The 13,585-nt window shown below is 48.8% G+C and overlaps 1 protein-coding gene across 6 annotated transcripts in view; it reads left to right on the top strand.

Annotated features, from left to right (window-relative positions):
- The window catches only part of SMOC1 (SPARC related modular calcium binding 1), a 178,763-nt gene that overhangs the window by 145,538 nt on the left and 19,640 nt on the right, over positions 1 to 13,585 (top strand). For all 6 annotated transcript variants that reach the window (XM_016193496.2, XM_016193494.2, XM_060175559.1 and 3 more), the window contains 3 exons: positions 6,360 to 6,552; positions 8,986 to 9,068; positions 11,716 to 11,821. In XM_016193496.2, coding sequence (XP_016048982.1) covers positions 6,360 to 6,552; positions 8,986 to 9,068; positions 11,716 to 11,821 — 382 coding nt within the window. The remainder of the gene's footprint in view (positions 1 to 6,359; positions 6,553 to 8,985; positions 9,069 to 11,715; positions 11,822 to 13,585) is intronic.

Below are 13,585 nucleotides of genomic sequence, written 5' to 3'. Positions count from 1 at the left end.
GAGTTCTGTGTGAGGGTAGCACTGCTGTGGGGATTCAGTAGAGGCGCTCTTGGATTAAATACTTACTAAGTACCCTTTATACCTGAGAGTCCATGGGTCTTTTTAAAATAAGGAACTGGAGGCCAAGAATGGCCAAGACCCTTGTTCTCCAGAGTTTATGGTCTCATTTGTCAAGGAGCCAAAACTGAAGCCAATCCTTCAGTTTCTGACTCTACAAAGAGGAGGCCCTCGGGGGCACTGCAATGGAAGAGACCTTAAAACTATGGTAAGACCTCTGGGCCAGGGTCTGTATTCCCTCTGAGGCCCCTGTCCTTAGCTCTTTGAGCTTCCCACTCCTCCTGCCTGTAGGGTCAGCAGCTCTGGGTCAGGAGGATCAGGAGGGACCAAGCAGCTGCCTTGATTACCAAGTGAGCCTCTGCTATGGGAGAGCGACTTGTCTTCCTCTGAGAAGATTCTCTCAGTCGCTCAGACATCTCCCCAGTACCTGTTTCGGTGGTCCATGATTCTTGGTTTTTCTGTCAGGATGGGCTTTTTTCTTGTTCTCTTTTTCCTACGGACCTTGTGATGGTTAATTTTATACATCGGTTTAGCAGAGCTACGGAGCCCAGTTTGGTCAAACAGTAGTCTAAGTGGTGGAGGTGGTGAGTTGTACACACATGTAGAGGTGTGAAACTATACCTCTATTTTTTAATTATTTATTTATTTTATTTTAATGAGAGAGATACAGAGAGATAGAGACCAGAGCACTGCTCAGCTCTGGTTTATGGTGGTGCTGGGGATTGAACCTGGGATCCTTGGTGCCTCAAGCATGGAAGTCTTTTTCATAATCATTAATGCTGTTTCCCCAGACCAAAATTATACCTCTAAAATCATACAACTTTGTAAACCAATGCTAAGTCAATAAAAAAAAATAGAGGTGTAGATGTTGCTTTGAAGGCACTTGTTAGGTATGGTTACTGTTACCAGCTAACTTTAAATTAAGGCAAGTATCTGGGTTGCTCTCAGTACTTTTCATGATGGCAGAGGACCCAGTGGGGGTTGTATTGCTAAGTTGAAAACTGGGAAATATTATACATGTACAAACTATTGTATTTACTGTCGACTATAAAACATTAATCCCCCAATAAAAATTAATAAACAAAAAAAACAATAAAGTCAAGTAGGTCACCCTCTATAGTGTGAGTCAGTGCCATCCAATCAGTTGAAGGCCTTAAAGACACAGGGAGAGATTTCCTGAAAAAGAGGGAATTCTGTTTCATGACTGGAACATGGAAATCTAGCCTGCTGGCCTGGCCTATTGACTTTGGACTTGAGACTGCACCATATCTCTTATTTGGACTTTTAGCCTTCCCATATTCCTAAAGATAGCAGACTCATCAGTCCTCATGATTATTACATGAGCTGTGTCTTTAAAATAACCTCTTGGGGGGTCGGGGGTCGGGCAGTAGCACAGCAGGTAAAGTGTAAGGACCAGTATAAGGATCCCGGTTCGAGGCCCCGGCTCCCCACCTGCAGGGGGGTCACTTCACGGGTGGTGAAGCAGGTCTGCAAGTATCTATCTTTCTCTCCCTCTCTATGTCTTCCCCTCCTCTCTCCATTTCTCTCTGTCCTATCCAGCAACAACAGCAGCAGTGATAACAATAATAATGACAACAACAAGAGTAACAACAAGGGCAACAAAATGGGGAAAATGGCCTCCAGGAGCAGTGGATTCGTAGTGCAGGCACTGAGCCCCAGCAATAACCCTGGAGGCAAAATCATCATCATCATCATCATCATCATCATCATCATCATCATCATCATCTCTTGGGGGCTGGGAGGTAGCACAGCGGGTTAAGTGCTCATGGCACAAAGCACAAGCACCAACGTAAGGATCCTGGTTCAAGCCTCTGGCTCCCCTCCTGCAGGGTGGTTGCTTCATAAGTGGTGAAGCAGGTCTGCAGGTGTCTATCTTTCTCTCCCTCTCTCTGTCTTCCCCATCTCCCTCCATTTCTCTCTGCCTTATCCAACAACAACAGCAATAACAACAGTCACAACAGCAACAACAACAAGGGCAACAAAAAAAAAAAATGGAAAGAATGGCCTCCAGGAGCAGTGGATTGATAGTGCAGGCACTGAGCCCCAGCGATGACACTGGAGGCAACAAAACAAAACAAAACAAAACAAAACAAAACAAAACACCTCTAGGTGGCTACTTATCTAATACATCTTGTGTTATACATTTCTCTGGAACATTTTGACTTCTGTTGGTTTCTATCACCTTCTTTCTCCGCCTGCTTTCCCTCCCCACCCCATCCCACCACCCCCATCACTGGCTCAAAACACCTGCTGATGTCATTCTCAGAAGGCGGCTGGGGCTAGCAGTTCGGCCTTCCCGTCCACCTCACTCTTCATCAGTCTCTCCTCTGGAAGGCAGCAGTCAGAAAGACCAGGCCAAGGATCTGAAACTCCAGTCTTCTGGTGTTTATGTTTGTTGGCCGTCATTACTTTCAAACAAATAATAAAGAAGAAAAAAAGATGATACAGGAGAGAAGGTTCTCAGGACAAAGGGATCAACTCTGGGCTACAATCAAGACTAGGGATTAGCTGAGGATTTAGTGTGTCCGGGCTCTCCTTTGGTCTTAATCGCCACCAGTCATGGAGAGGCATGGAGACGGGTGTTAGAACACACAGAGCTGGTCTTCCTGCTTATCCTGCCTTGGCTGGGACACAGGGACCTGTATTGTGGGCCTGCAGACAAGGCTTAGGGTTGTCTGGTTCTCTCCTGTTCTCTGTCCTGCCCTCTTGCCCCACCTCAGCCCTATTTTTCTCTGGTGCTACGTGTAATTGGTAAGGGAGAGACCTTCATTCCCTCTTTGGGGGACCTCCTCTCTGAACAGAAGCTTGAGAAGAAACCCATGAAATAGACCTCTCTTGCATTCTGGAAAGTGACTTCTTGGAATCTGGGGAAAACTTAAGAGTTGTGAAATTTAAGACTCATTGTCTGAGTCTTAAAGACTCAGGTTGGCTGAGAAGGACAGAGGTGACAGTGGCCCCAAGTCTTAAAATTCACAACTAAACCAGAATGAACTTTTTTTTTTTTGCCCCCAGCTACAAACTGGGTAGTATTTGCTTGACCTTAGGGGGTGAGTTGGAATCAATACAAGAATCATTAAAGCGGGAGGAAGATAGCATAATTGTTATGCAAAGAGACTCTCACACCTCAGGCTCCAAAGTCTTAGGTTCAGTCCCCTTGCACCACCTAGACCTGAGTTAATCAGTGCTCTGGTACAAAGAATGGTTGATTGATTGATTGACTGGTTGACTGACTAACTAAAGTATCTGAGAGCACAGCAAAAAATACTTAAGAGGAAATTAATAAAAATTTAATCAGGACTAAGTTTCAGTTTCCTGTTGCTGTGTAACAAACTACCCCAAAACATAATGGTGTACAATTCATGGCATATCGTTCATACTATTATTAGCAGTTCCTGTCTTCCTCTTAGAGAGAAATTTGGAATTGCAAGGATTGTCATAAAGTAATAAGCAAGAAAATAAAAAGTTTTAGGTGAACAGACCCTTCTTTTAGCCTTCATTCCCATCCCCCCCCCCTCCAGGGTTATCGCTGGGGCTAGGTGCTTGCACTACAAATTCACTGTTCCTGAAGGCCATCTTTTTTTCCATTGTTGTTGGTGCTGTTATTTCTTTTAGCCTTCTAACCCTATGATACCAACCCCATTCTCCCTAAATTAATGTGCTTCATTATTTGGTTTTTACTCTCCACAGAACTTAGTGCAGCATCTATGGAAATTGGTACACGTTTCACAGCAGCCTTCCAGGGTGTCCAGATATCTGTCTACAGCACCCAGCTCTTGAGTTCCTGCCTCCCAGCACGTTCTTCTCCAGGTCTCAGCAGTTTCAGGATTCCCTAGGATGTGACCTCAGCTCTATCCTTTGCTCTCCCCCTAGGGAAGATTTCCCCCTGCTCTTTTGGTTTGATTTATGGTTTTAGCAGGTTAGTCCTGAGGATCTTAATTTAAAGCCTCTGTCAGAGGTTATGACTTGGACATGGTGCCAGTGAAAAGGTTGTTTTTCTTTGTAGCTTGCTGCTCTGCAGTCTTTTTCACAGCATGAAATAAGAGGTAGGGAAATAAGGCTACCATGTTGGGGTTGGGGGGGTGTTGAAAGACTCTTGCATGATCCCCTGGAAGGTGCCAGACTTCATCTCAGACAGTGCTCAAGCCCGTGCCCCATTTCACCAGCACCTCCCTCCTCCCCGTCACCTGATGTCTCCTAAACCATCACTGGGGCTCCTGGGGTAGAAGCTAAAGTGCCTCCCAGATCTTTTAAACGGCTGCTCCTCTTGCTAGGAAGATCCTGTTGAGCCTTCCTGTACCTTCAGTATGAAAGCAAAAATAACTTTTTTTTGCTTTCTCAATTCGGAAGTTATAATGTGATAGTGCATGTGCTGTTTCTGCGGCTTCCTGGGGCACAGCTATCCCTAACCCCCTAAGGAGCTAGTCCCCTGCTCCTGCCTAGAGACTGGCTCCCTGAATAATTGCTCTCCAGCATTGTCCCCAGATGAGAAACAAAAACTCCTTTCCACTCAGTTGGCTTCTGTCTCAGTAGTTTGCAGTTGCCCTGAGCCTCTGTGTACACCTAGCGTGCACTGGAATATCTGTGCTATGTGCACATGTGTCTTGAGCAGTGTTGTTATTCCCAAAGACTGGGCTCCTTTCCAGGAGAGCTGAGTCTCCGTTGTCTTGATCATTGTGTTGTTGGTCACTGAGTAGCAGTAGCAGGCGTTGCTTAAGTTTTCTTTTCTTTTTTTTTTTGTAACATACTGTCAGAATTTCCTGTTGTGCCCAAGACTATGTTCCTGGCATCTTCTTCAAGGGGGAGGACATTTGGAATAATATTCATTTCAAGGAAAAGTATTACAGTAAGGAAATAGACAGATACATAGATAAAAATAATAGTTTCAGATCCCTTTTCTTATAAAAAGACAGGAGGTAGTTGTGAGCATATGGATTCACATGTGAGTTTGTGCATGGCAGACACAAGTCTAGGAGACGTGGTATTGCACATTTGTGGCTTTTGGACTTCTTTTCCCCCAAAATAACTTTATAGCAAGAAAAGAAACACAGTGTTGTTTATTCTTTTCTTTTTAATATGTAAATTTTTTCTTTTCCCTAATTCTTTTTGTTTAAATTTCTTTATTGGGGAATTAATGTTTTATATTCCACAGTAAATCCAATAGTTTGTACATGCATAACATATATGTATTTATTTAATATTGGCTAGAGACAGAAAGAAATTGAGAGAAGAGTGGGAGATAGATAGAAAGAGACAGAGAGACACCTGCAGCCCTGCTTCCCCACTTGTGAAGCTTTCCCCCTGCAGGTGGGGAACAGAGGCTTGAACCTGGGTCCTTGTGCACTGTAATGTGAGTGCTTAACCAGGTGCGCCACCACCTGTCCCCCACCCCTACTTTTTTTTTTTTTTTTGCCAGAGCACTGCTCAGCTCTGGCTTATAGTGGTGCTGGGGTTTAAACCCAGGATTTTTGAAGCCTGGGGCATGAAAGTCTTTTAGCATAATCGTTATGCTATTTCCCCAGCCCATTTTGACTTTTTGACTTTACCATTTATTTTTTTAATAATGATCAGAACAACAGCAACAACACAAGAAAGGAAAGCCAGGCAGTTCACTGGTTGGTCAGATCTTCAGATAAGGGGTCAGACAGGTCTGAGACACACACACACACACACACACACACACACACTCACACACACACACACACACCCGCCCGAGACAGCAAGGCCTCACCCGGACACCACACACTGCCTCGGTCCAGGCTTAACTCTGAGGAAACTGGGCCCGACTCTTTCAGACACTCTTTCAGGCTTCCTGGGGCCACTGAGTGCAGACACCTTGAGGGATGGAGGGAGCGGGTTAGGCTTTGTTTCTACTCCTCCTGAGCACGGGACATGTTACCTCCCATGTCTGGTGGCCAGACTTTATATTCTGCTATGTCTGGACGGGGGAGAGGCATTTCTATACTGGCCACTTGGCTCACAAGGAGGTCAGGCTCCTGCATGGGAAGGTGGTAGACACTGCACCAGTGGAAGCCTCGCTGAACACTGTCAGGAAAGTCTGCCCCTGGGGCAGGACTTGGCTGTGGTCAGAAGCCTGGAGTCACCGGCGCCTTTGCTGTGCCTATGGAACCCTCTTGGCATGAACGCTGGTGATCCTGGCAGTGAAGGAGGCCCAGGAGAAGGCTTAGCAGCCAAGGCCTCGTCTGGCTCAGGCTGAGGCCAGGTTTGGCCCTGGCACAGAAGGGAAGAGTGACAGTCGTCCTGTGTTGCATCTTCTCTTGCAGAGAAAGTCCACTCGTGTGACCAGGAGCGTCAGAGTGCCCTGGAGGAGGCCCAGCAGAATCCCCGAGAGGGCATTGTCATCCCCGAGTGTGCCCCTGGGGGCCTCTATAAGCCAGTGCAGTGCCACCAGTCCACTGGCTACTGCTGGTGTGTGTTGGTAGACACGGGACGCCCACTGCCCGGGACATCCACGCGGTAAGCCCCCAGAACCCACCAAGCCCTGCAAGTGGACCTGAATGGAAGAAGCAGCTTCCCGTCAGCTCAGCACCTCATGTCTCCAGGCTCGCTGGGGAATGAGAGAGCATGTGTCTGCCTGTGAGCAGATGAGGCGTCTGTGGGAAGACGCTGGGCCCTGGACTCTGCTCACAGGGCTGTCCCAGAGCATGTGTCTGCCTGTGAGCAGATGAGGCGTCTGTGGGAAGACGCTGGGCCCTGGACTCTGCTCACAGGGCTGTCCCAGAGCATGTGTCTGCCTGTGAGCAGATGAGGCGTCTGTGGGGAGACGCTAGGCCCTGGACTCTGCTCACAGGGCTGTCCCAGAGCATGTGTCTGCCTGTGAGCAGATGAGGCGTCTGTGGGAAGACGCTAGGCCCTGGACTCTGCTCACAGGGCTGTCCCAGAGCATGTGTCTGCCTGTGAGCAGATGAGGCGTCTGTGGGAAGACGCTAGGCCCTGGACTCTGCTCACAGGGCTGTCCCAGAGCATGTGTCTGCCTGTGAGCAGATGAGGCGTCTGTGGGAAGACGCTAGGCCCTGGACTCTGCTCACAGGGCTGTCCCAGAGCATGTGTCTGCCTGTGAGCAGATGAGGCGTCTGTGGGAAGACGCTGGGCCCTGGACTCTGCTCACAGGGCTGTCCCAGAGCATGTGTCTGCCTGTGAGCAGATGAGGCGTCTGTGGGAAGACGCTGGGCCCTGGACTCTGCTCACAGGGCTGTCCCAGAGCATGTGTCTGCCTGTGAGCAGATGAGGCGTCTGTGGGAAGACGCTAGGCCCTGGACTCTGCTCACAGGGCTGTCCCAGAGCATGTGTCTGCCTGTGAGCAGATGAGGCGTCTGTGGGAAGACGCTAGGCCCTGGACTCTGCTCACAGGGCTGTCCCAGAGCATGTGTCTGCCTGTGAGCAGATGAGGCGTCTGTGGGAAGACGCTAGGCCCTGGACTCTGCTCACAGGGCTGTCCCAGAGCATGTGTCTGCCTGTGAGCAGATGAGGCGTCTGTGGGAAGACGCTGGGCCCTGGACTCTGCTCACAGGGCTGTCCCAGAGCATGTGTCTGCCTGTGAGCAGATGAGGCGTCTGTGGGAAGACGCTGGGCCCTGGACTCTGCTCACAGGGCTGTCCCAGAGCATGTGTCTGCCTGTGAGCAGATGAGGCGTCTGTGGGAAGACGCTAGGCCCTGGACTCTGCTCACAGGGCTGTCCCAGAGCATGTGTCTGCCTGTGAGCAGATGAGGCGTCTGTGGGAAGACGCTAGGCCCTGGACTCTGCTCACAGGGCTGTCCCAGAGCATGTGTCTGCCTGTGAGCAGATGAGGCGTCTGTGGGAAGACGCTAGGCCCTGGACTCTGCTCACAGGGCTGTCCCAGAGCATGTGTCTGCCTGTGAGCAGATGAGGCGTCTGTGGGAAGACGCTGGGCCCTGGACTCTGCTCACAGGGCTGTCCCAGAGCATGTGTCTGCCTGTGAGCAGATGAGGCGTCTGTGGGAAGACGCTGGGCCCTGGACTCTGCTCACAGGGCTGTCCCAGAGCATGTGTCTGCCTGTGAGCAGATGAGGCGTCTGTGGGAAGACGCTAGGCCCTGGACTCTGCTCACAGGGCTGTCCCAGAGCATGTGTCTGCCTGTGAGCAGATGAGGCGTCTGTGGGGAGACGCTGGGCCCTGGACTCTGCTCACAGGGCTGTCCCAGAGCATGTGTCTGCCTGTGAGCAGATGAGGCGTCTGTGGGGAGACGCTAGGCCCTGGACTCTGCTCACAGGGCTGTCCCAGAGCATGTGTCTGCCTGTGAGCAGATGAGGCGTCTGTGGGAAGACGCTAGGCCCTGGACTCTGCTCACAGGGCTGTCCCAGCACAGATGTGAGAAGATTCTTGGCCGGTTGAATTCTATGGATCAAAAAAGATTCTTTCGGGGTCAGCTGGTAGAGCACCTGATTGAGTGCATATGTTACCATGAGCTAGGATGTGTGATTTGAACTCTGGGTCCACATGTGCAGGGGAAGCTTCATGAGTGGTGAAGCAGTGCTGCTTTTCTCTTTCTCTCTCCCTCACTCTCACCCCCACCCCCAATTTCTCTCTGTCTCTATCAAGTGAAAGAAAGGGGGAAAACAGTTGCTAGGATGGTGGATTCATTATGCAGCCATCAAGCCCCAAGTGATAACCCTGGTGGCAATAAAAAAAATTTTTTTTTTAAAAAAAAAGATTCTTTGTACAGAGAGAAGCTGGCATCAGGTGAGTCATAGGTATAGTGAAATTATCTCAAAGAGCCTGTTGGTGCTGGGATAAGACAGCACAGATGATGTTTTGCTGCCAGTCCCAGGACATCCAGGCTTAATGACCGCACAGACTGCTGCTAGATAGTAAGGGCTCTGGGTGACCCAGTTTCCAATCCCTCCCCACCTCCCATCTCTCTCTTTCCAGCTATGTGATGCCCAGCTGTGAGAGTGATGCTAGAGCCAAGAGTGCCGAAGTGGACGACCCCTTCAAGGACAGGGAGCTTCCAGGTGGGTGACCGTGCTGCCCCTTGTTGCTGTCTTGTCCTCCTTCTGTTTCTCCTCCCCTCATTGTGCAGAAGCAACTCCCTCCTCTGGATCCCTTGCCCCATCTGGAAGGGGGAGGAGGGAGGCTGGGCAGGAGCACCACAGGAAGATGGAGCCAGGAACCCTGGGAGTCACATGCACTCTGACTTGCTCTCAGTTAGCCCTGTGCCCTTAATCACTTCGTATCTCCCTAGTCCTACTTTCTCACCTTTGAGATATAGTCAGTGTGGGTCAGGAAGCGGCACAGTGGATAAAGCATTGGATTCTCAAGCATGTGGCCCAGAGTGTCAGAGTCATGCTCTCTCATTAATACATAAATACAATATTTTGTGTTAAATTTAAATTTTTTAAAAATATTTTTTATTTATGATTGGATAGAAACAGAGAAATTGAGAGAGAAGGAGGACATAAAGAGGGAGAGAGACAGAGAGACACCTGCAGCTCTATTTCACCACTCGTCAAGCTTTCTCCCTACAGGTGGGAATCAGGGACTTGAACCTGGGTCCTTGCACACTGTAATGTGTGTGCTTAACCAGGTGCGCCACCACACAGCTCTGAAAATTTATATTTTAGTCTATGGCAGGGGCATGAGGCCCTGGATTTGATGTGGCACCACATAAGAGGACAGATGTGTGCTCTTGTCTCTCTCACTCAATAAAACAGTAATAAAATAAAACGTAGTCACTTTAGGGTTAGGTTAGGATCTCTTTGATCTATAGTTTGTTTTTTTCTCTGAGCTACAAGAAAGCATCATTTGTTAATTACTGGGCCTCCTTCATTATCTATAGTTCTTTATGCAGCTGAAAGTGATTGAAACAAATGTTCTAGGAACTCTGAACCCCTTCCCCCAGGACTGTGAAGGGATGACAGCCATCTCAAGGGGTGTGGGCAGTGTCTGTCACCAGCTCTGCAAAGCTGTGGCAATATCCCTCTGGCCTCATCACTGTTCCCGGGGTGCCAGGTATGACTACAAGTCGCAGTGGTTGTAGTGCTGTGTTTTTTTAGTTCTGATGTTCTCAACTAGTGACTTGAGGTCCGTGGCTTAGAACATTAGTCTTTGCTCAACACAAACTTGGATCAGTGCTGGTGGCAGCTGTGTAACCATCCCGTTCCCCAGCAGGAATCCGGAGTGAGAGGAGTGGACAACAGAGAGGGCCTGAAAGTCAGGGGGCTCCAAGTGAGGTTCTTCAATAACACTGTCACCACACTGGTGCCCCTTCTAGCCAAGTCCTCGGGAAGTGTGCTTTGAGATTCTAGAGCCAAGCGCTGGGTCTGATCTCATGATCCAGACCCACTTACAGAGTTGGGGAGGCCACGTGCAGATAAATGAAGGCACGTGCACGTGGAGTGATAGCAGGCATTTGGAAGGAAAATTGATGGTGCTGTGGGGACTGGAAGAACCTACCTCCAAGTCTATGGTTTCTCTGAGAACTTAGCCAAGGCTGACTTCAAGGCTGCAGGGTTTGGGTAGAGAAGATACGAAAGTCAGTGTTGTGGAGAGGAAATACTGTTGGTCATAAAGTGACCAAGATAATATCTATCCAGTTATGTGGCTGAGGTTTCATCAACAACACTCAGTCCCATGGCTGCATAAAGATTTGGAAATGGAAGGTCTGGGAGACAGTTTTTTGGTGCTTGGGGTTGTGTTGGAATAATACTCTGTAGGAGAAGAGAATCAGAAGACTTGAGAGGAGCTTTTTCTAAAACAGATCTTGACAGTGATTGAAGCTAAATGAAAAAGAGATGGTAAAGGAAAGGAAGAGGTTCTTGAAGCTATCAAGAGCTGCCTGTCCAAGGCAGGTAGTGAACAGGTCTATTTGAGTCAAGATAAATGGTAGCTCTTCCTAAGTCACCTTTGACCTAGGGCCTTGGGGACTCTGTCTCTTATTCCTTGTCAGCACTGGGTTCTTGCCTTGAGATTAACATTTTTATTTTATTTTATTTTTTTCCTCCAGGGTTATATGACTGGGGCTTGGTGCCAGCACTGCAAATCCACTGCTCCTGGTGGCCATTTTTTCCAATTTATTGGATAGGACAGAGAGAAATTGAGAGAGGAGGGGGAGAGAGGGAGAAAGAAAGATAGACTCCTGCAGACCTGCTTCACCACTTGTGAAGCTTCCCCTCTGCAGGTGGGGGGCGGGGGCTCAAACCCCGATCCTTGTGCTGGTCCTTGTGGTCACACTCCACGTGTCCCCCTCCCAGCCCCCCAGAGTAACATCTCTACTGTGACTTCCTGGCTGTTAACTTTGTCTTGCAGTGTTCTGTGAACTTCGTGAGGCTAAGACCCTTGTGCACTGTTCACTATTGCGTGCCTCATTTCTTTTTTACTTTACTATTATTTTTATTTATTCATTTTTTAAATTTCTTGTGTGTGCCTCACTTCTACTACAATGCCTGAGCATGACTATCCGTCTTGTCCACTGGTCCTTTGTGGACCATGGGTAGTGGAACTGTGGAAGACTGTGAGAATTACCATCGCAGTAACATTACTCCCAAAGTTGGTGTGGTTGTATGAGACAAACTTGGAGACATTGTGTGTGTGTGTGTGGGGGGTACTGAGGAAGTTATTAATTATTTGTTTTCTGCAACCAACTCTCACTTCATCTTTCAGGTTGTCCAGAAGGGAAGAAGATGGAGTTCATCACCAGCCTACTGGATGCTCTCACCACTGACATGGTGCAGGCCATCAACTCAGCGGCACCCACTGGTGGTGGGAGGTGAGAATGTGAGCAGGGGAAGCAGGGCCCCTGCTGTAGCAGATGCTGAGGGAGGCTGGGAGAATGGGAAGGCAGGAAGTAGAGCACAGGCTGGAACATGACTCTTCTCCAGAAACTATGGGGCTGTGGCTTTGTCCCACGCTCTGCCCAAAAATCTCCCTTACCCTCTCTCTATCTTCCCTTTTCTTTGAGAATGGCTTACCTCTAGCTTTTCCATACCAGGCAATAGACAATTCCAGAAGTGTCTGGGGACTTCGAGCACTTGGGTCTCAGAAATGGCTGTTTTGGAAGGAGAGTCCTGGGTGGCAGGAAAGGAGATGGGCAGATGACAGGCATGGGGAGTGGTGGGAGGAAGTACAGTTTGTGATGCTCTTCTCTTCTGAGAAAATAGGAGCTGGGTACTTTTTTTTTTTTTTTTTTGGCTTCTTGAGAAACCCAAGGAGCTCTGGACAATGGGATTAGACACTCTCATGGTCAAAGCCAGTCCCGTGCAGGAGCCGAGGAGCCGGTGTGTTAGCTGAGGCAGACCTAACACGAGGTCAAAATGTACGTACCTGTCAGTGACCAGCACTGTGGGTGTTCACGAGTTTGAACACCTTATGTCAGCTAGTGGGAACATCCATCCACCATCCATCCATCCATCCATCCATCCATCCATCCATCCATCCATCCATCCATCCATCCTTCTGTCCATTTGTCAATCCCTGAACGTGCACTGAATGTTAATTCCATACCTGTTGAGTGTGCACATTACACCAAGAACTGGGTTAAGGTCTGGGAATTGGGAGGTCGGGCGGTAGTGCAGCGGGTTAAGGGCACATGGCACAAAGTGCAAGGACCGGCATAAGGATCCTAGTTCAAACCCCCAGCTTACCACCTGCAAGGGAATCGCTTCACAGGCAGTAAAGCAGGTCTGCAGGTGTCTATTTTTCTCTCCCCTTCTCTGTCTTTCTCTCCTCTCTCCATTTCACTCTGTCCTATCCAATGATGACATTATCAACAACAACAATAATTACAACAACAATAAAAAAAAGATCTGGGAATTCAGCTTTTAGAGCTTGTCTCTGCCCAGTGAAGCACGTCCTGAGGAGGATATTAGGCTACAGACAATACTCCCAGACTGTGTGGTCAGTGCTAGACCAGCAGTGAGAAGAACAAAGAAGTTCGAAGCATAGAGAAGAGTTTGCTAACTAAATGTGGAGACATTGGAGAAGACCTTCTGGAAGAAGTGATAACAACTGGATTTTTGAAAGGTGGTAAGATTTGACCACTAAAAGGCAGAAAACCTTTCCTCAAAGTATGCACCCATAGTTCAGTATGTCAAGATTAGGGTGGGTTTGGAAGGAAGAAGGGGAGGGGGTAAGAGTGACAAGAGATGACACGGAAGAGGCTGAATTAGTCTAGGACAGATACTTCCCATTCTAAAGCAGGGGGGAAGGGAAGTCAGGGTTGCTTGGAGATGTTTGGGCTCCTACAACAGTGAAGGAAGCACCCTGTTCCCTGAGGGAGAGTCCTGAATGTCATATATGCCAGTGCCACACAGAGGCCTGAGCACAGCTACCTCAGTGCCAATTAGCAGGCCCCTAGGGTGTATATCTGGGGTTGGCATCAGGACCCTGAGCACAGCTCGCAGTGGTTCTGCATCCAGAGGCCAATGAAAGCAGCATCCTGGCAACCCCACTGTACGTCACATCAAAGGGAGAACAGTGTTTGTCCCCAGGGTCGCCATTGCTGGTCTGGGGCATCCCACAGTCCCACAGTCCT

The sequence above is a fragment of the Erinaceus europaeus genome, chromosome 16, assembly GCF_950295315.1.
Source record: "Erinaceus europaeus chromosome 16, mEriEur2.1, whole genome shotgun sequence".
Taxonomy (NCBI): domain Eukaryota; kingdom Metazoa; phylum Chordata; class Mammalia; order Eulipotyphla; family Erinaceidae; genus Erinaceus; species Erinaceus europaeus.
This window is presented reverse-complemented; position numbering and strand designations above follow the sequence as displayed.